Source organism: Canis aureus, chromosome 31 (assembly GCF_053574225.1).
Source record: "Canis aureus isolate CA01 chromosome 31, VMU_Caureus_v.1.0, whole genome shotgun sequence".
Lineage (NCBI taxonomy): Eukaryota > Metazoa > Chordata > Mammalia > Carnivora > Canidae > Canis > Canis aureus.
Window position 1 is genome coordinate 29,529,484 of NC_135641.1, and position 23,321 is coordinate 29,552,804.

The window sequence follows — 23,321 nt, forward strand, 5'->3', positions numbered from 1 at the left end:
CTCCAGTGGCGGTGGTGAAGCAAGGCAGAGTTCCAAGACTGGGCAGCGCAGTCTGAGGATCCCCTGGGTCTCAGGGGGAGAAGTGGTTCTCCTGCTTGGAGTGCATTTGGGAGTGGCAACACAGGGACAAGAGGTGACACAGGCCTGTGGGCACCATTGAGCTTCCCCTTTCCCTAGCAAACACATTGCTAGGAACAAAGACATTGGCTGAAGGCAACAACCCTTGGTTCTGGCTTTAGCTACACTTTATCATGAACTCCAAACCACTGTGTAGTTGGGCAACCAATTTGGGGGACAAGCGGGCCCCAGCCACAGTGCAGCAAGACCCTCCACCAGAGGATCATTGCGAGTCTCTGCCTGGGGATCTCTACAATTTGGAGTTTTGAAATCCAGGCACATACCTAAGATAAAACACAGGAGTGCTGTGCTGCCTGGCAGACGGACAGCTTGGACACAGGCAGGGTGAAGGCAGAGACCATCTGGAAGCCTGGTGAAGCAGGAGAGCTACATTCTTGTCTCACAGAGTTGAAGAATGAATCTCGCAAAGGAGAGTAAGTAAAGCCATAGTTTATTAAACAAGCATATGGAAGAGGCTCTCAGGAGTAGAGGGGTCCCAACAGGGCTGCTGCTGGATGCTTGTAGGGCTGCTCTTCTATTGAAAGCCAACCAGAGAACCTAAATTTTTTTTAACATCTTCATTGATAGCAGCCTTGCTGAAAGGACTAGTGATAACTTCTTTAATGGCCCATTTCCCTTTTAGGGTCCAGTAATTCTCTGGAATAGGACCCCACCTCTGACACCTAGGATAGGGTGGTCTGGTTCATTTATCTCTGGTTTCCTTTTATCTCCACATCACTGGGATTTTTGTGAACCTGATTCCATGGCTCCCTACCTATCTTCCACTACCTAGTCCAGCCTGTCCCTTAATCACTGGGACACAAGAGACACAGGAGACTTACTCATGGGAACACAAGAGACTGGGACACTGGGGCACAAGAGAAGTGATTGTACTTCAGTAGAAGTGGCTTCTAGGATAAATATGACTAAGGGCTAAAACCATAAAGAAGCCCTCTTTGTTTGAGGTCTAGCCTGACCAATATTATAAGGAATCACTGGCAAGGGGGGGGAAAATACTTATCTTGAGGTAAGAACATCCCCAAGTATATCATCCAATCAAATTATAAAGAAAATGGGGTCATCCATTATCTTCACAAGTTTATAATTAACCCCATACAGTGGGATACGTTCTGGCTTTAAAGGGGTGATTTTGTCATCCAAGCCATACAGAATTGGTCAAAGGGCTAGTTGATTTATTAAATTGCTGGGGAATTGTTTAAATAATCATATACCTATGGGGTCCTGTTATTTTCTCCATAGAATAAAAAGCATAAAGATTATCTATACATGAGCTATTGTGTAGAAGTAGAAAAGCTATTTCTCTGAAGTTTACCTCAAGTAGTCTAGCTTAGGCAAACAACATTCATTTATAGACAGAGCTATAATTTAACATCTGCAAAGATGTGTTATTGAAATATAGTTTCTCTCTATAATAGCCGTCATTTTTAAAAATCAGAGGTAGCCAAATCAGGACTGACCTGTCTGCAAAACAAGTTCAGTTTTAACACGTTGGCCTAATTATTTACATAAGCTCAGCAAGAATATTGATCTTTTAGATCTTATAGATCTTTTAGAATCTGCTTTGCTGGAACTTTTCATAAGGAAGCCCTAGGTTGAACTTTTAGTAACCTCTCCAGGCCAGAAGCCAAGCCAAGCAAGTACCTACCATCAGACATGCCTGCAATACCTGTAAATGGGGGCTAGTTCCTCTTTATGTGGTCCCCAAAGTATCCTGAGGTTCCTGCACTTGCCAGAAGTGACATTTTTAACTCACCTGGTGAGGCTGCTGGGAACTCTGTAATGCAAATAGAGTATCAGGCCAATATTTTCTTTTCTTTTTTTTCTTTTTTTTTTTTTGTATTTTTTTAAATTGGTGTTCGGTTTGCCAACATACAGTATGACACCCAGTGCTTATCCCATCAAGTGCCTCTCTCTGTGGCTTTATGGCTCTATGTTTCGTAAGTCAACCTTAGTTCCTTAAAGCTGTTTGGTCATATCTGCGCTTATGCTTTCTCTCAAATATGACATTCCAGCAAAGCCCTGGTAAAATAATTTTTCCAATGGTGTCTTATTGACAAGGAGAACCGATTCTTATTGAATTTATGCAAATGACTATGATCAGCATGGAAGAAAGAATATATACTGAGACCTTTTGAATTTCAGAGGGTTCAGGTTAGAGAGAGAAGTTAATGTTTTAATTTGTTTACAAATGAATACTTTATCACATTTCAGTAAGTCATAGATATCTTAAGAGAAAATTTTCTTAACCTACGAGAACAAACATGAGAGAGTCAGCAGGTTTTAAACAAGAGTCATAAAAAACTATAATCACTTTCCCCAATTCACTTAGTCCCATATTACTAATTCTTGTTCAGTTTGAAAGCACCTTTAATTAGTTTTGGAAATTCTTACCCATTTTAGTTTTGATCTTAAAGAAATTAAAACCTGTATTTGTCCTAAAAATCCTTTATATGGATCTCCTTAAAGATGAAACGTGTCTTGCAAAAGAATAAGAACAAAAACTATAAATGACAAAAGACTCAAAAATGGACATGGTTAAACATCTGATGAGGCTATAATATAGCTGGCAAGGAAATCTGGTTATTTCGTGACACATAATACTTCAGTTATCAAAATATCAAGTGATGACCTTATATTGAAACATTAAGGGGATCCCTGGATGGCTCAGCAGTTAGCACCTGCCTTCAACCCAGGCCTGATCCTGGAGTCCCGGGATTGAGTCGCACATCAGGCTCCCTGCATGGAGCCTGCTTCTCCCTCTGCCTGTGTCTCTGCCTCATGTCTCTCATGAATAAATAATTTTTTTAAAAAATCTTAAAAATACTAAAATTTTAGGAATTGCATTTCATCTCTGGAATAGTTATAGCATTTACCGAAATGTAACCTAAGGCTTATCATTTGTTTAACAGTGCTTCCCAAGTAACTTAACATACCAAATAAAAAGGCCTAATGAATCAAAGAGACTTCATTCACACTTTAAATATTGGGAAGTATTTTAAACCCTAGAAAGTTTTTAATTGCATGCCTAAATAGGAATAGGGATGTTAAAGACCTGATAAAGACAAAACATAGAAACTGGTTTTTCTCGGACAGCGAAGAGAAAACAACTATTACATTTTCTTTTCAAGGCATACCAACAATTCAAGAAAGCCTTTGAATAAGAGAAAGACTTTTAATCTTATACTTGTGTACTTTTAAAAGATGGGCACTGAGGGGGGCACTTGATGGGGTGAGCACTGGGTGTGAGGCTATATGTTGGCAAATCAAACTCCAATAAAAAAAATACACAAAAAATCAACTTTGTATTTTAAGAATAAGAAATAAACTCCTGATATTTGGTTATTTAAAAAAAAATAAAAATAAGTAAAATCCCTTCATTTTAATCTCAGTCTGTCCTGCCCGCACCTAAAATTCCTTTCCAAAGATTTCCCTTTATGAAGCTTTCACCACTTTTTTGGCATTTAGATTTTGTCCCAAGCCATTTCTTTTCGAACCAGTCTCAGGACAAAATTACCTTCTTTTACCTTTAACAAAAATGCATTCCCATTTCTTATATCTTTTTTAATGTATCTTCTATTTTTTTCATACAGAGTTGCTTCTCTTAGCCCCATCAGTCTTAGTTACATTTAGCAGAATTTTTCACTCTTAGAAATCTTAGTCTCCAGTGAAAACTAAGTAGTAACCAATTGTGAACTGTTATACCAAAACTCTTTTTATGACAAATTTATGAATTAAGCACAAAGCATGTTTACCAACAGACTCAAATATCCTTAGTTTCTCTGCAATAAGAAGTCAAAAGCACAAATATATATCTAGTAATCAATGCCTTAGCATTTTTCCTATTTGGAGAATACCTAGAAGTCCAATGAATTTAATCCCAATTATCATCCAAGTAAAACTTTAAAGTTACACGTTACTAAAGATTTTGAAAGCTATCTTAACAATTACCCATGAAAACTTTGAGACAATTAACCATCATTTTAAATCCTTTTTTTGCTAACAAATTGCAACAGAGATAACATGAGCTTATTTGACCTTTAGCAAACCTCAATAGAATAAAAGTTGTATATTTAATGCTAATAACATTAAAGACGTGACTGTCTTAATTAAAGCAACAAACTTAAATTAGTTTAAATGCTGACTATGTTTCACCTGGGTCCACTTTTAAAAATCAGTGTGTTCCCTATTGCCAATTTTTACCTGAGGCACTGGTGGGGAAATCTGAAGTGAACAGTATCTATAGGTTGCCCTCAAGGTGATGCAGAAACAGGAGGAGGGGAGGGGGAAACTAAAGAGGCAAAGAACAGCCAGAAGGCAGAGAAAACGGGTTCCCAGTTCTAAAGCTCATCTGTTTGGACAGGAGAACAGGGGCCATATTTTTCCACCAACAAATGGAATTAGATAGACCATATCAGGCCAGAGAAGACAGGGAATTTCCCCAAAACAAAGAGAAGCTGCTTGGGAAGATTCCTTAAAGCCCCGTCCTGAGGTACATTAACCACACACAGTTGGCTCCAATTATAACCATTAACCTGGGAAAAATGAATGAGGGACAAGCCCCCACATCTATTAGGAAGAGGAACAGTGAGAGTCAGAGTCTCCTTTGCTAGGGAAGGCCTGTGTTTCCTCGTGGAGTTATTCAGAGGCCTATTTAGACAATTATCCAATATGTCAGGAGGGAGTTTACCAGCCAACGTGTTCAGGCAAACACAGTCTGCAAGAGGCCCTTAGGTGGGGGTCCTGATGTAGAGCCCTGTTCTCTGCAACTGATAGATCCCATGGAGACCACACAGTGTTACAGGAGATCAGTCCTTTCCTAAATTTTGCAATCCAAATTGTTTCCAGTGGGTTAAATTGTTTCAGCAATTTAATTGCCCTCCTTGTTTCAGCAAGGGAGAGTCCTTGGGAACTGAAGAAGAGACCATGCCTTGCTATGAAGGGCACCCTTTATTATACCTTGCCTTGAAGAACCCATCATATCTAACCCATGGAAAACACTAGAAAAATTTTGCAAGGGGAAACTACTCAATTTTGCAGTACCCAACCCAGAGGAGTACTGTCGGAGAATGGTTTGGTTCTCATCTCACAATCCCAGTAGGAGTCAGTTACCCTGTATCTATTACAGAGAGGTGACTATGTAGGTGTCCCTACATATCAGCTCTCCCCTGTGAACCAATACATCTCCTGGTTTGAGTACCCAAGGTTAAAGAGTGTCCTAACATCTTGGGTTGAAGAGGGATCAGGCTGGTGGACGTAGTAGCCACTCTTACCTGTCCATTACCTGATCCTCCTTGTCTTCTCCGGATTTCCCCCCAAAAAGTCTGGCCTAATCATAGGGTTTAGCGAGGTTAACAGTTTAAACTTTGAAATTCTTTTTAGAAGGCTATGAATGTGACCAAAATAGCTAGGGTCTCTCAGTGCTGCTAATGGATGAGGCTCCCACAGGGTTTGACCCTCAGGCCAGTCTCTATCCTTTTACATGTCTCAGAGACCCCAAGGTCACCAAAGGTACCAGAAGGGCAGGTTCAGAGCTCTGGATTGCCAGTCCACCTATGAGCTCCCCCTCCCCCTATGAACCTTAAACAAAACAGGGGATCCTTTTAATGGCCTCCTTCTTCTGAGCTCTCTTGCTTGAGCTCTCATTGTTTGGTCATGTAAATTTGCCCGCATTCCCTAGCTCCAAGACGCCTGATTAGTCAGGCCAATTATAAGCCAATTTCGATTATGTTTCCTGGTCTTATCGCTGGGAGATTTTTCTGTCCGTATACCTGAAGTCCCATTTGCAAGCATGGCCCTGTTGAGGGATGCAGACCCTGAGATTTAGCATCATTATAATTCCATATTTTTGTTGTTGGAGCAAGAAAGCATCAACAATATGACCCCCTAAAGTCCCAGCCACTAATGCAACCAATCAAGGGATTGGCTGGGGCTTTGTAATTAATTCCCTCCTTAATGCCCAAAATATTCCAAAGGGAGTAAATGCCCAGGAAGCATCAGGCTGCCCCCAACTTATCATAAAGAGACAGTTTTGATCCTGCTTGCTGAAAACTTGGGTTTTAATTCCTGATTGTGATTAAACCTAAATTATACCTAATAGAAAAACATGAGGAAAAGGTTGTTCCTCCTAAACTAAGTTCTCATGAAATACACTTTTGAAAAAGTCTTATATCTACAGAGGGAACATTCTTCCTGGAATGAATCCCTAATTAAAAGGGCATACTGATCATGGGGGTTGGAAGAGCCCTAAAGGCAAAGCAGCTGAGGTGGGAGAAAGTCATTTAAAAAAAAGCCATTGAACAGAAAGGAGAACTGAGTAGGTTGGGGCCAATATTCCCTTTCTCTGAGGAAGGGGGGATTGGCCAAACCTTTCTCCAGAAGCCTGTTACTGGAGTCTTAAGACCAGCGGCCCCTCTAGTCGCCATTAACTGGCCCAGTTTTGCTGTTTGTTAAAAGAAGAGGTTATCCAAGGGAAGACATCTCCCCAGAAAGAAAAGAGTTCACTTTTACTCACCCTTTGGTGGGAGTGTTCCCAGGTTTTGGTATCAAAATGAAGTGGAGAGTTAGGTTCTTGTCTCACAGAATCGAAGAATGAATCTCGCAGACAAGGGAGAGTAAGTAAAGCCATAGAAGTTTATTAAGCAAGGATACAGAAGGAGCTCTCAGGAGTGAGAGGGGTCCCAACAGGGCAGCCACTGTAGGGCAGCTCTTTTATTGAAAGCCAACCAGAGAACCTAAATTCTTTTAACATCTTCATTGATAGCAGCCTTGCTGAAAGGACTAGTGATAACATCTTTAATGGCCCATTTCCCTTTTAGGGTCCAGTAATTCTCTATTGGTCACAGGACCCCACCTCTGACACCTAGGACAGGAAGGTCTGGTTCATTTATCTCTGGTTTCCTTTTATCTCTGCATTGTTGGGATTTTTGTGAACCCGATTCCGTGACCCCCTATCTATCTATCTATCTCTACTACCCAACCCTGCCTGTCCCTTACTCACTGGGACACAAGAGAAGTGATTGTTTGCTCTTCTTCGAGGGCTCTTGAAGAGAAGCAGGCCTGAGCTTCCTGCTCTGGGGAGGGGAGAGCAGGGTGAGGCTTCCCCTGCTAACCCAGCCATCAGCCCTGACTTCAGGGAGCAAAACAGTGCCACCCAGTGGAGGCCGGAGCTGCTTACACCAAGTCGCATCCCCTTGTGCCCCCCAGGTGTACCTGCACTGGGTGAAGTCAGCCTGAGAATTAGAGCAGCAGGCCACTCCTGCCAGAAGACCAGCACAAGCCTCTTGGCCACACCAAATCTACTGATTAGCAAGTGCTTCAAAGCCTCAACTCTAGAGGAAATAGGATTTAGCTTCTTTTTTATATTTTTAGTTTAAATTTTTTTAAATTTATTTATTTTTATTTATTATCATTATCATTATTGTTATTATTTGGATCTAGCTTCTTTTAGTGAACAGACCAAAACATACCTAGGATCTAGTTTCCTTTCTTTTGTTTTCTGTTTTGTTTTGGTTTTTGGGTTTTTGTGGGTGTTTGTTTATTTGCTTGTTTGGCTTTGGTTGGTTGGTTGGTTGGTTGGACCTCTTCTTAATACAGCCATTACTCTCAGGAGGAGGAATACCATAGGCTTTACTAACAATTACACACACACACACACACACACACACACGGTGACCTAGATATAGTGAAAAGATGAAGGAATTTGCCCCAAAAGAAAGAACAGGAGGAATTCACAGCCAATGATTTGATCAATACAGATACAAGTTACTTAAAACAATAGTCATAAGGGTACTAGCCGGGATTGAGAAAAGCACTGAAGCTACTAGAGAATCCCTTACTCCAGAAATGGAGAGAACTAAAAACTAGACGAGGCAAAATCTTAAAAATTGCTATAACCAAGATGCAAAACTGAATGGATGGAATAACAATGAGGACAGATGGAGGCAGAGGAACAAATTGGTGATATAGAAGATAAAATTATGGAAAATAATGAAGTTGAAAAAAGGAGGGAAAGAAGGGTATTGGATCACGAATGCATACTTAGGGAACTTGGAGACTCCTTAAAGCATAATAACATTCATATCATAGGCATCCCAGAAAAAGAAGAGAAAGAAAAAGGAACAGAAGGTTTATTTGAGCAAATTATAGTTGAAAACTTCCCTAATCTGGGGATGGAAACAGACATTGAAATCCAAGAACTGTAGAGAACACCCATCAAATTCAATAAAAGCCGGCCATTGCCAGGACATATCATAGTCAAATTAACAAAATACACAGACAAGGAAATAACTGAAAGCAGCAAGAGGAAAAAGTTCTTAACCTACAAGGGAATACAGATTAGGTTTGCCGCAGTTCTGTCTACAGAAACTTGGCAGGCCAGAAGAAATGGGGACAATATATTCAAAGGGCTGAATGGGGAAAAAAAAAAAAAAAAACACACAGCCAAGACTACTTTATCCAGCAGGATTGTCATTCAGAGTAGAATGAGAAATAGTTTCCCAGACAAACAAAAACTAAAACAGTTCACGACCACTAAACCAGCCCTGCAAGAAATATTAAAGGGGACTCTTCAATGGGGGGGAAAAAGACCAAAAACAACAAATACTGGAAAGGAACAGAGAACATCACCAGAAACACCAACTTTATAAGCAATACAATGGCCCTAAATCCATATATTTTAATAATCTCTCTGAATGTAAATGGACTAAATGCTCTAATCAGAAGACATAGAGTAGCAGAATATATAAAAAACAAAACTCATCTATATGCTGCCTACAGGAGACTCATTTTAGACTAAAGACATCTGCAGATTGAAAGTGAGGGGATAGAAAATCATCCATCAAAAGAAAGCTGTAGTTGGGTGCCTGGGTTGCTCAATCAGTTAAGCATCCTACCCTTGACTTTGTCTCAGGTCATAGTCTCAGGGTCGTGAGATCAAGCCCTGCATGGGGCTTGATTTTCTTTCTCTTCCTTCACCCTCTGCCTCTACCCTTCCTCCCCTGCCACCCCCTCACACTCCTGCTCACATTATTTCTCTCTCTCTGTCCCCCTTTCTAAGGGGAAAAATTTAATTTAAAAAGGAGAGAAAGAAAGAAACCTGGATTAGCTGTTATTATACCAAACTAGATTTTAAACCAAAGACTGTAATAAGAGATGGAGAAGGTCATTATTTCATAATTAAGGGGTCTATCTGTCAAGAAGATCTAACAATTGTAAATATTTATGTCCCTAACTTGGAGGCAAATATATAAATCAATTAATAAACAAAAAGAAATTCATAGATAATAATACAATAATAGTAGGGGATTTTAACACCTCACTTATAGTAATGGACAGATCATCTAAGCAGAAAACCAACAAGGAAACAATGGCTTTGAATGAGGCACTGGACCAGATGGATTTACAGATACATTCAGAACATTTCATCTCAAGAAACATTCTTTTCGAGTGCACATGGCACATTCTCCAGGATAGATTACATACTAGGTCACAAATCAGCTCTCAAGAAGTACAAAAAGATGGAGATAATACCATGCCTATTTTCAGACCACAATGCTATGAAACTTAGACTCAATCACAAGAAAAACATTTGGGAAGACCACAAATACATGGCCATGAAAGAACATACTACTAAAGAATGGAAATTAAAGAAGAAATTAAAAAATATGTGGAAGCAAATGAAAAATGAAACATGATAGTCCAAAACCTTAAGGAGAAAAAATGAGTGGGAAACATCAGAAAGGGATACAGAACATAAAGACTCCTAACTCTGGGAAACGAACTAGGGGTGGGGGAAGGGGAGGAGGGGGGGTGGGGGTGACTGGGTGGCTGGCACTGAGGTGGGCACTTGACGGGATGAGCACTGGGTGTTATTCTGTATGTTGGCAAATTGAACACCAATAAAAAATAAATTTATTATTAAAAAAAAAACCTTTGGGATACAGCAAAGGTGGTCCTAATAGGGTAGTATATTGCAATACAGTCCACCTCCAGAAGCAAGAAAACATACAACCTAAGCTTATATCTTAAGGAGCTAGAAAAGGAAGAGCAAATAAAGCCTAAAGCCAGCAGAAGAGGTAAATAATAAATAAATGATATAGAAACAAATCCCCAGTAGAACAGATCAACAAAACTAGGAGCTGGTTCTTCAAAAGAATTAATAAAATTGATAAACCCCTAGCCAGACTTATCAAAAAGAAATGAGAAAGGACCCAAATAAATAAAATCACAAATGCAAGAGAAGAGATCACAACCAACACCACAGAAATAAAAACAATTATAAGAGATTATTATAAAAAAATTACATGCCAACAAACTGGACAATCTGGAAGAAATGGACAAATTCCTAGAAACATACAAACTACCAAAACTGAAACAGGAAGAAACAGAAAATTTGAACAGACCCATAACCAGAAAAAAAAAAAAAAATTGAATCAGTAATAAAAAAGCTCCCAACAAACAAAAACCCAGGGCCAGATGGCTTCCCAGGGGAAATTTACCATGCATTTAAAGAAGAATTAATACCTATCTTCTCAAACTGTTCCAAAAAATAGAAGGGGAAGGAAACTTCCAAACTCATTCTATGAGGCCAGCATTACTTGGATTCCAAAATCAGACACAGACCCCACTAAAAAGGAGAATTACAGGCCAATATCCCTGATGAACATGGATGCAAAAATTCTCAACAAGCTACTAGCAAATCCAGGCTGTCTGGGTGGCTCAGTGGGTGTAGAATCTGCCTTTGGCTCAGGTCATGATCTCAAGGTCCTGGGATTCAGCCTTGAGTCCGGCTCCCTGGTCAGCAGGGAATCTGCTTGTCTCTCTCTCTTTGCCCCTCTCCCCACTCATACACTCATGCTCGTGCTCTCTCCCTCTCTCTCTCTCTCTCAAATAAATCAATAAAATCTTAAAAAAAAAAAAGATACTAGCAAATCCAATCCAATAGTATATTAAAGAATTATTCACCACAATCAACCGTGATTTATTCCGGGGCTGCAGGAGTGGTTCAATATTCAAATCAATCAATATGATACACCACATTCATGAAAGAAAGGATAAGAACTGTATGACCCTGTAAATAGATACAGAGCAAGTATTTGACAAAATACAGCATCCATTCTTGATAAACATTTGAAAAATAAAAAATAAGTAAATATATATTATATAATATTATGGCTTTAAAATATGATAGGGGATGAATCAAGTCCTTCCTGTTTGTTATTCCACATTAAAAAATTAAAATAATTTTTGTCAGAATCTAAGACTTTGCCAATTATAAAGATGTAGATTAATTAGTTGAGCTAATTAAGATATTAAGTTTTTTATTCATTAACATCATATATATTCTCTTTTATCACTTTTATATTTTTTATTATTTTTAATTTTTTATATAAAATAAAATATTATGTATCAGAAAAAACAACTACAGTGTTGGCAAGAAAATAAACATAGACAATAGAATGGTCTTTTATTGGATTTTGTTTATAATTAGGCCAACAAAAAGAATTTTGAAAAATAAAAAAAAATATTTTTCTACATAAAAGAAATAATGGATCAATACTTTCTAATTATGTTAGTATATTTTTACAAAAGCAATATACATTGCAATTAATAGTAATGTTGCAGTAACTAATAAATGAATTTCAATAAGATCAAAACACCTGAAAAAGGTAAAGTTTGGACAATTATCAAATTGTTCTACTGATGTAACATTTCTTTTCTTGACCCATTCTTTAATTTTAAAACAATTAAAAATTTGAAAAGAAAAATAAATTTTAATTTTAAAGATATTACTCAAAGTCAGTGATATATTTCAAGTATGAACTAAAATTTTCACTTAGTATACAGAAATATTTCAACTCACAATGTGTACCTTGCTTTATTCTTTTTGAGAAAAAAACCTTGGAAGGAAAAAAAAACTAGATAACCAAATTGGAGCCAAGGGTTGGAAATCTGAACTGTCTAACCAAGGAATTAGATTTTATATAGTTGGCAAAAAGGCATCCCTTGGACATGCGTAGTAACTCACAGATCTGTCCTGTCCGGCTCTCTTCCATTCCATTCTGCTCGCACATATGAAAAGCTGCCATATGCAGTGCACTCACTGTTCTAGACCCTAAAATGAGAATCCAGAGATGATTGAGGCTTGAACCGGACCCTTGAGCTCAATCTACTGGAGTCATGCTCCAGAATCTAAATCTTCTGTACTTTCTACTTTTCCTCCAGCTGCTCTTGTGACCCACATCACAGAAGGTGTTTTGACAAACTCAACCATTCACTGCTCAGCTCTGTCCTTTGGGGCATCTTCTTCCTGTAGAAAGTGGATGATTCAGAATCTGTTGACAGAAGTTATACTGTTTGAAAATGATTGATTGTTAGAATATCTGAAATTTATAGTAGAGAATAAGGCAGCCCAAGGATTTCTGATGAAAGCATGTGAAGCAAAAGGAAAAAATATTCCACCTCACCCACTGACAACTGATTCCTGATGCATGAGGAAAAGTCTCCCCCTCTTCTGCTAATGGCTTTTCCCTGAGGCTCTCATTTCTGCTCTTATTCTAGGTCTGGCTGCTAATCCAACTGCCCTCTGTTGGGCGGAGACATAAATTAGGTACCTGAGCTAGCTCTTCCATGGCCCTCATGGGAGGCAAGTACCGGAACTTGGATCAAATCCTAGGCTCTACTTGATCTTCATTATAAAATTGGCTTCCGATGCACTGCAGGTAATATAATTTGGTATGGACCATTGAAGCAAATATTCTTATTCATTTAATTGCTTACGTTGGGGTTTTAAAAACATCACCTTTTCAGTCATTAAATAAGTACTAAGTGATTTCATCTGTTATGGAGTCAATTATATTTTCTGAATGGTTTATGTGTCCGGGCTTGGTAGCCCTTGCTGCTCATGGGTCCAAAAACTTTGCTTTGGGGTGCATTCCCATAGCATTTTACACATCAATCAGTAATGGTTCTTATCACATCCAAGGGAAAGGACCATTCTTCAAATCCAAGCACTTAGTTCATGGAGTGGCAGATAGGGTAGGTGCTCAATAAACAATACATAAATGAATAAATCACACTGTCCCTGCCTAGGGAATCTGCTTTATGGTATTCCATTTTTTTCAGATTGGGCAGATGCTTACAGAGTTTTTCCTTTAAAATAGCAGCAGAGTGGAAAATAGAACTAGAGCAGATACTGTCTGTGGTCTGTGTGGATCCTTGTGTAGTGCATCCCATGCCTCAACTGGCGTTTGTATGTTTCTTCCAATGACCTGCACCTGCCACTCTCTGCAGAGGATTATTCTTGAGCCCCTTTGCCTGTCCTGGCAAAGACCCAAAAGTGCCTGGAGCCACCCCCACCTGGCCCAAGCAGTCCTGAGTCAATGACTAAGGCTGGAGTCTGAGGCTCTTCTCCCTTGCCAGGAACTGGGACACTGGGGTGAAGTTTACACCCTGAAGTTCCTTGGCAGCATCAGGTTGAGGTTTAAACTTTCCCCGAATTCACATTCTTATTTGTTTCTTCTTCTACCCTCTCACCAGTTTCTGTAAGAACAGTTCCTTAATAAAATAATTACATACAAACCCATGTCTCAGTGTCTGTGGAAATCCAACTTCAGAAAAGAACCAAGGGTTCCTGATATTTGTACCCCCTGAATCTATGTAGACACCATCTACTCATTTCTTTTGGGGAAAGGGAAACCACCTACTATATGAAATTTCACCTTGCCATGCCCTCAACTTGCTCTCACCCAGTAACCTCACCTCAGAGCCTCTAATTTCTTCTGTCCCTGTTATAAAATTTTCCATGAAACAACCTGAGTTTAGGCTAACCATTTTTTCTGCCTAAAGTATTAAAATGTTCCAGGAGAATTCAATAGCTCATTTTATGCTGCTGGAAACATATTGACTATTGTCAAGGACTTTAAGCTTGCCAAGCTTATGCCACATTGCCCGAATACTCTGTGCATTTAGTAGCTGCATAGAAACAGAATGTTTGTTTAATTTAATATTTGGAAAAAAATTTAATTTTTGGGAGGGCTTTCTGTATGACTGGCTGCAAGAACAAATCTACACAGACTGCCAGTTGCATGGCTTGTTTATCGAACACAGTAAATGCCAGTGAGAATGACTGTCAAGTGTTAACTGTATTTGTCAGGTAAGTCACCAACCAGGGTCTGACTAGTGGCCAAAAGTGCCCCAATGCTGTCAGATCAATACCATGGTGAACACTAAACCCTCCTCTCTGCCTCCCTCACTACTACTGAAAATGCTGATAAGTACTGAGATCACTGAAGGATGCTGAACAGAAAGGTGATAGCATTTCTGAAATCGGTGTTGTTTCTGCTCCAAGAACAGGGGTTCAATTATATCTGTCAATCTAAGAGGCTTCCCTGGGAAGAAAACAGCCTTGACGAGTTGAGATGGTTACAAAGCCAAGGTATGAATTTATGTATTCCAAAGTGAGCTGGATCCCGTGGTCTATTCTAAGGAGAATATAGACCTCTAAAGTGATGTTTTGAAACAAATTAATTTCTTACTAATCAATCCTAGATGATCTAACCAGGTTAGGGAGATGAGAATTCCTTTGAGTTATCCAGACCTGGGCATGGTTCAAGATCATTTATTTTTTTTCTCCCTTATCTGAAGAGTGAATCAGATGGATAATTTAAGGGGCAGAGTTTTTGCATAAATTTTCAACCAGCTCCAAGAATACAAGACATTACACATCATTCTATACTTTTGCCTCTGGCTAGTGGCAATGCTTTCCTCATTGAACTTAGCTGGTAGGTAATTGTTTTGTCAAGAATGGAGTACTTAGAGTTTTAACAAAGAACAGGGATAACTGGGGTCTACTCAAAGGAAAGATGTCTGACTGTGGGATTTCTTCTCACCAGAGTCATAAAAATAAAATGGAGTAGAGAATACATGGTGACAAATACAGTATTTCCAAAGGAAATACATCACAAAAAGTTCTCTCAGCACTACAGGAGTTGGCAAGAAAAATTATAGATGGGGACAAGTGCAATATATCACATTTAGGGAAATCTAATCTAAATTACTCTCTTAGGATTACATCTGATTCATCATCAGAATCACCTGGAGAGTTTGATAAGGCTACAACTCCCCAGGACCCATCCTAGAGATTCTCTATGTCTGAGGTTGGGACCAGAACTTTATTCCTAATAAACCCCTTGGGGATTTTCATGGTGGGTCGTTTGAGAACCATGTTCCAAAAGAAGCCTATGAATTTCCATGGACTATTTCCTGGAGACGGCGAACTAACAACATGGCAGCAAAGGGACCAAGTAAACACTACCTACAAATACGTCTGAATCTGGACTACTTTGTGCAGATCTTTGCATTTCATGAGAGTTTTGGTAGACTCGGACGTCATCCAACAAGGACCAATTTTAAAAAGCAAGCCTTCAGGAAGATCAGATAATGGGATGACAAGGCTGCAAAATGAAGTCTAAAAAAAAAAAAAAAAAAAGTTAACTCTTTAGAATTCCAAATAATTGATTCTGTAAACAAAGGCTGGAAGTAGGTCATTCTATACCTTATTTTAAATAAATAAGAATCAACAGACTACATAAAAAAGAATAATTTTAAATAATTAGCAAATTGTGGATAATTACATTTTAATTAAAATAGAATTACAGTCATTCAATCCTAAAAGTTTATATGTGTTTGTTCATTCGTTCTTCATTTATGCATTGTTTTATCTACTCCTTTACTGATTCATAGAACACATTAAACAGCTATACTCTGTGCAAGACTAACACTCAAGAATCCTCCTTAAAGTTTTAGAGATGAAGGAAAAGAAGTTATTGCCACATTTAATTTTCTTGATTTTTGCAGTTATGAACAAGGTAATAAATAATATTCCCATGCCAATAGTCAAGGTATCCAAGATTTAGATGCAGTGGCTAATTTGCTCAAATCACAAATCAGGAAATCTGGGTTAGAGCTCTGGCCCCTAAGCTTGTACTCTTAACTGACATATACCCCTGCCCAAAAGGGCATTAGAGATTGCCTTTATCTATCCAAGTGTTATCAGGGCCACGCATGTGTCAGACATGCATTGGCTGAGAGCCAATGACTTCAGCTAGCATGACTGCTATGCTAACAACATCCGGCTCTGCCCTCATATAGGCCCCAGGTGCAGGCCCGGACTCCTGCTGAGCCACCTACTCTTCTCTGGACATCTGTGCACTTTCCCGACTGTGCTAGGGCGAGGTGTGGGCAGATACAAAGATTTGGTCTTTCCCAACCACAAATCTTGGCATCCAGACCAAATCAGTGTCCAAGATTCATTTAGGGAGCATCCAAACCTATGAAATTGTGGCTAGATTCTTACAACTATCAAGTTCACCAAATTCTCGAGCCTAGTTTTGTTGGGTGAAGAGAGAACTGGCTTAGCTTTTAGGAAAGGGCATCCAGCCAGCTGTGCAGCCACTTCCTCTTGGGCTTTGCTCTGTCACTGAGAGGCCAGGGACAGAGTGGCTTTAGGGCTCTGCGGAGCTTTCTCAGAGTGCTTTCCCCCTAAATGTCCGTATGCACTTTCACCCAATAGGCATTCACCTAATGGGGAGGAATCTTGCCTATCTTTAGAACCTATATTTCCCAGGTCACATAAACCTGGAACAATAAATAGTCCAAAACAGGATCATAGAAGGCCCACCACTCTGAAGTCCTTCCTGAGTCATTGAGAAGTTCCACAGGAGCCGTCTACATGTGATGCTGCATGCAGGGCTCCTGGTTACACCATGTTCTCTCCTCCTGCACCCTGGATTGGCTGTATGTACAGGCTACCTCTTTGAGATGAACTCTACTACTGCCTGAGGCTTCTGTGGGCCTTGTCTGACCCTGAGCTTGGTTGCCAGGGACTTCTCTGACTACGTGATCACTCTGTGTTGCCTGGCCATACTCCAGGCCATACTCCATCTTCTTCAGCCACTTTCTATCTCCTTTCACCATTTGGAGATATGCTTAGACTGTCCATGGCACCTGTGTGTCTCTGCATGATACCATCAGCCACTAGCAAATCATTTCCTGTCTGTGCTCCCACAGTCACATCACTGCCAGGTGACAGAGGCCTCAGGTGGATTCCCTCTGTCCACCTTTCATTACACTCTGACACAGAGATCACAGTACGAGTCTCTTTCTCTGCCTCTTCCTCTCTCTATCATAGCTTTCTCTTTTTCAAGTCCTTGCAAAAGCTCCTAAAGTTAGAGTGAAACCAGAGAACAGGTAGAAAAATACATACCCAGTTGTACCCAAACTTTTCCCTTGTTCTCTAATACCCAATGTTGGTTTTTAATCAAGTTTGCTTGCCTCAATTTTCCCTCCCCTTGGATTGGGTATATTCCTGGGAGAGCCTTTGTAGGCACGCAAATTCGCCTCTAAGGTCCCCTACGTATGAGAAAGTCTTTGCACCGTGTTCCTAACTCTAACTCCACAGCACACCTCTGCACCCCTCCAGGTTTGCAGAGCCAAACTGAGTAAGCTCAATGTTGAAATCACTAAACTTTGCACTTTTTGTTGTTTTTATTCATAGTCCTATTGTTTTAGTTAAGTTTCTTTGTACTGAATAGAAAACAGATGTTCATGGACAAAGGAGGAAAAATAAATCAACAAAATATCCCAGTGATTATATTTTTTTATTCAGTCATGCCACACAGCTGCTTGCTGAGCCCCAACCATTGCCCTGTGCTAGGTTCAATGTGGGTAGATGAGATGAATCAGTCCTGATCCCTACCCTCAGAGAATGTTCTCTCTAGTTAAAGTGGGGTTGAGGGGGAGTTGGAGGAAGTCAAAACACTACAGGACCATAATATATGGTAAAAAGAGCTGTCTGTTGGGACACCTGAGTGGCTTAGCAGTTGAGAGTCTGCCTGTGGCTCAGGGTGTGGTCCTGGAGTCCCGGGATCGAGTCCCACGTCAGGCTCCCCTTGAAGATCGTGCTTCTCCCTGTGCCTATGTCTCTGCCTCTCTCTGTGTGTCTCTCACGAATAAATAAATGAAATCTTAAAAAATAAAAAGAGCTGTCTGCTACACAAAAGACACATTATGTGGCATGTGAGCAGCATGTAGACAAAAGAGATCTGCCTTGGCCGAGTTCAAAAAGGGTGTTGCCTGTGTTCTTCTCTAGGATTTTGATGGAATCTTGTCTCACATTTAGATCTTTCATCCATTTTGAGTTTATCTTTGTGTCTGGTGCAAGAGAGTGGTCTAGTTTCATTCTTCTGCATGTGGATGTCCAATTTTCCCAGCACCATTTATTGAAGAGACTGTCTTTCTTCCAATGGATAGTCTTTCCTCCTTTATCGAATATTAGTTGCCCATAAAGTTCAGGGTCCACTTCTGGATTCTCTATTCTGTTCCACTGATCTATGTGTCTGTTTTTGTGCCAGTACCACACTGTCTTGATGACCACAGCTTTGTAGTACAACCTGAAATCTGGCATTGTGATGCCCCAGATATGGTTTTCTTTTTTAAAATTCCCCGGGCTATTCGGGGTCTTTTCTGATTCCACACAAATCTTAAAATAATTTGTTCTAACTCTCTGAAGAAAGTCCATGGTATTTTGATAGGGATTGCATTAAACGTGTATATTGCCCTGGGTAACATTGACATTTTCACAATATTAATTCTGCCTTCTGGCTTGGCAGACAAGGTGGCATTCTAACTGGGTCTTGAGAAATGGATGGGATTTGGGTGTGGAGATAAGAGTAATAATTATTGGTGCCTCCAAACAGAAAGCAGTATGAACAAAAATATTGAGTTAAGGAAGTAAGTTCTTGTGTGCCTGGAATGAGTGAGTTACTGAGTGCTGTCAAGAATGAGTGAGCTACTGACTGCATAAGGAAGTGAGTTTAGCACACAGCCAAGAGAGAATCCATATGACCCTAAAATGCTGTACAAAGCAGAGGCTGAGCAAAGTTCAGGCAGAGATACAATGCTTCTGGAGGCTGAGGTCAGAAACCAGAGCTGTATCTGCTCACACGAAGTAGACTCACAGGGCTCTGGTTATAGGATTTTACTCCTCAGCTATGGGAGTTGACCTTTTCTGTGATTGATGATCAAATTCAAGAGAACTTCTATGAGAACTAAAAACCCTTTCTGGAAGCAATTACACTTGTGACAGCAATCCATTGGGTAGTTGCTTTGCCTTGCTTGCCTTCTTGTTTCTCAGTACTACAAACATTTCATCCAGGAGAAACAACATGGGAGAGTGACGGAACAGGGAACTCTTTGGCAGAAGTTCTGTGTCTGAATGTAGCTCTAGCTCCCCTATGCCCTTGACAAGTTACTGTGACTTTTGGAGGGTCTGGAGGATAGTAATCCTTGCCCTGCCTTCCTCCTATGATTGTTAGGAGGTTTAACTAGGAGAATGAGTATGAATGTATTTTGTAGACTGCAGCGCCCTGTTATAAAGCAGGGAATAATTGTATCTATAGTGTTAGGAAATGCCTAGAACTTTATAAAGATGTTTCTTTGATTCAACATTACTGGAATAGACCGCACCATTTTGTTAGCCAGAGTGAAAGACTTCACTGCAGAGAAGGAGAAAGATTGATTTTAAAACACTAGAATTATAGATTATACTTGCCTCTTTTGTACAGAATAATTTATTACGGCATAAACTAAATACAAGGCTCTGAATAATCACTTTCTCATTCATCACATCTGCAAGTGTGTACATACACACTTCTGTGAGCTCATAAGGACACAGATGGCACAGACATATTTCCATTCTCAGATCATTACATGTTTAGTGAGAAAAGCCCAGAGCAAGGATTCCTTTCTGTGGGCCAGAGCTGTGTACCTTGGAGTAAACATATGGTGAAACTCTTAAATTATTAGGATCAGATGAGTGTCCTTTTCTCCTCTGAGTCCTGGTCAGACAAGTGTATTTGGTGCAGGTAGCTCTGCCCTCAGTTTGGGGTACTCTCTCATGTCCTTCACTGAAATTTTCAAACTTCTTTTTCTATGAAAATACACACATCAGAAGTATTCCCCAGCTGTCAGTTTGGCAATCAGGACCCATCAGTGGACACCTGTTTTCTAGAATCTTATCTTCATCAAAAGCCCCCTTCCAAGGCACAGAGCAGTCAAGCCCATTTGTCTACACTGTAGGACCCCAAAGGGCTGAGAGCCTGTTCTCCCCAGCCCATCTCCTCACAATAGGCAGTCTGATATTCTATGTGGGCAGTGACGATGGACGGTTCATATCATAGTATAAAACTGAGACATGTGCACATTAAGCCTGGAAGGTAGCTTGCAGGTAATTAAATTCCATCTGATACTTGACTTCCATCTTTAATTTGTCTTTGGATATCCACTTGTACCTCCAATGCCATGGAGCACACACCTCATGAGGTCACCAGATTCCATTTCTGTTGGGACAGTGGTCTTTGTGTTAGACTGAAGCCATTCTCACCATGCCCTTTACCCAGTGATCATGCCACCTGGCACAGGTGGGAGCCTTCTCTCCCACGGAAACCCTTCAAGTATTTGAAAACAACTTTTACATCCCTTGACTACACCCTGTCAGCCTTGCTTTTCCAAGTTAAGCATTTTCTCACTACCTCTAAGAGATAGTTTATTTCAAGTACAGTCTTCAGAATACATCCCTTTTGACAAAGATTTTAGATTCAATCCCCAATTGAATCACTTAGGACCAAGGCAAGAGCAACTCAGAGTCTCAATAGACACTCATAGGTTTTAGTTTTGTTTTGTTTGGAATATACTTGCATCCCAAGCCTGGCAGGATTCCTGGCATTTATTTGAATATCAGGCCCTGGTATTAGCAACAGGTTGCCTCATTCCACCTGGCAAATAAGAAACTCATTCTTTGTTTGACTGTGAGATCACCCCAAACACCCTGCCCTGCTGAAGCTTTGTAATTAGGAGGTATTTGGAAACAACAGAAGGTTTGCTCAGAAGATCTGTGTCTGAGGCCTGGGTCAGCTTGCCTTATTCTGAATCTCAGTTTTCTCACCTGTAAAAGTAGATGATAAGTCCTTCCTTGCCTAAGTCCTGAGAATCATGCAATTCAAATGAGCTAACGGAGGTGACAGCACCTGGTAAGGAGTTCTTCTAGATATGACTGCACATGTTGCTCTTGCCCATCACTAGGTTGTAGACCATCTCCAGCTTGCCCTGTCCACAACCCTCCACTCTTAAAAAATGAGTAAGCTATAAGTCCTAGAAAAAGACATTCAGGGCAACCATATCACTGCTGAGGCTAACTTTTAAAAGGAAACATTTCCTTCTGGACCAAGGAAGACAATCATTCTGACTATTTAAGTGATTCTTCACACCCTATTTTAAAACCAGAAGCAACAAGGTACTTTCATGGCTGAGAAACATCATGTTCTCAGAATTATCTATAGCCACAGAGCCTCCAACCATGCTCAGGAATTAGCCAGGGGAGGGAATACTTGTAGATGCTATTGATAAGTAACAAAGCTAGCCTGAGACCCACCCACTACCTAGAACATTCACTTAGGATTTGATTTTTGTAGTGAAAATTCTGCTTTTGCTTTAAAATATTATTTGTGTATTTTATCCTAGAATTCAGAGTTGTCTGCTGAGCTAACAGAAACCTGGGTGTTTTCTATGCCAAATTAATCTAATATAATAAAATTATAATAGTGATAAAATAAGGGCAATTTTTATTTTCTGAAAACTGAAGCCTCAGATTTAAGAAATGTGTAAATTATGTAGGGACTTAACATCAATGATAACATACAATGTTGTAGCACAAGACTATCTTTTCTCCAAAATAATAGAGCAGAGGAGTGGAAATACCTCGAGTTGGACAAGTGAGATGTGGAATTCCTAAAACAGGAGAGGCTCACAGGAGCAAGAGATGCAGAGCTCAGAGAACAGTGTCAGTATTTCTGGAACACAAGTTGGATAAACTACATAATTTGTGGGGCTGAGTGCAAAATGAAAATGTGGGGACCTCTGTTCAAAAATTAAGAATTTCAAGATGGCAACAGCAAAGCATTAAAATGAGTGTGGGTCTCTTCTAAGCATGGCCCCCTAGGTGATGGCACAGGTCATATGCCCATGAAACCAGCTCTAAACTCAGACTGTACTGTTCAGCTACTTTGCCAAGTCACTGATGAATAAGATGTGAGTAGTGGAAGAGATGCATGCCTCTTTTGGGATGAGGCAGTGGAAAGCCCTTGTGTGATCTCCAGACTCTTCCTTCCCCATCACAGTAAACATGGAATCCTTGTTTTCAGTCAGTGGGACTGACAGATTGAAGCAGTCACCACTCGGAGGAGAGCTAGTCGATAGAATCACCTGGACCACAAAAGAAACTCTTGTGTGGTAAGCCACTGAGACAAGGGAGTGGTTTGTTATTGCAGCATCAGCTTTGCCCATCCTTACTAGTACATAGGGGAAAGCCAGAAGCAGAAGAAAATGTCTCAACCCTGAATGTACTATAAAGGAAAGGAAACCAAACAGTGAAGATTGGTGTGATGGTTCCCATGCATTTGTTTTTCCACCAATAAAATACAAATTCAAAAATGATCCTTCACTATGACTACACATAGTGCTATTTTCTCACAATTCATTTAAAAAATATGTTATCTAAGAAGAAAGATTATATATTCTTCTTGTCCTTTAGCCTCTCAGGCTCTTGGTCAATTGCCATCCTTGGCCCATTCTTATTTCACTAACACCATCAGTATTTTCAGAAGCCAAGAGGAAAGCACTCTTCTGGGGCAGTGTTCTGCTCTGTAGAAAGTATTTTATCAAGTAGACTCTAATTTGCCACCACGATTGGATAGGGTTTTTGATTCCAAAAACTCCGTTGATTTTAGAAGAGTCTATTTGCTTGAAAATCACTGAAACTCATTCCTTATGTCATTGTTTGTTTGTCAACTTCGATATCACGCTGGCTTCAGAGTTGTTCCTCATTGCTCTCAAATACTGGATTGCTGTAAGACACTCCACTTTCACACCCTGGCGTGTCAGAGTAGGACATTTGGTTTAGCAGCGGCCAACTAGGGTCATTTGCCAAGGTCCTCTGCAATATCCGATACTGGCTTTTTGATTGATAACCGAAACACCTTTTGAATGACATCCACAGGGCTCCGTTTTCAATGATGGCCTCCTGCAAAACAAAAGAGTTACTCTTTACAACCAGAGGTCAAATATTTCCA

General features: G+C 40.0%; 1 protein-coding gene across 6 annotated transcripts in view; it reads right to left on the reverse strand.

Annotated features, from left to right (window-relative positions):
• Positions 1–19,748: 19,748 nt before the first annotated feature.
• Positions 19,749–23,321, reverse strand: part of ATP13A4 (ATPase 13A4) — a 111,377-nt gene continuing 107,804 nt past the window's right edge. For 3 of the 6 annotated variants that reach the window (XM_077880112.1, XM_077880113.1, XM_077880111.1), the window contains one exon: positions 19,749–23,272. In XM_077880112.1, coding sequence (XP_077736238.1) covers positions 23,060–23,272 — 213 coding nt within the window. In that variant the 3' untranslated portion in view covers positions 19,749–23,059. The remainder of the gene's footprint in view (positions 23,273–23,321) is intronic. The other 3 variants (XR_013369547.1, XR_013369546.1, XM_077880114.1) reach the window with 2 other exon arrangements.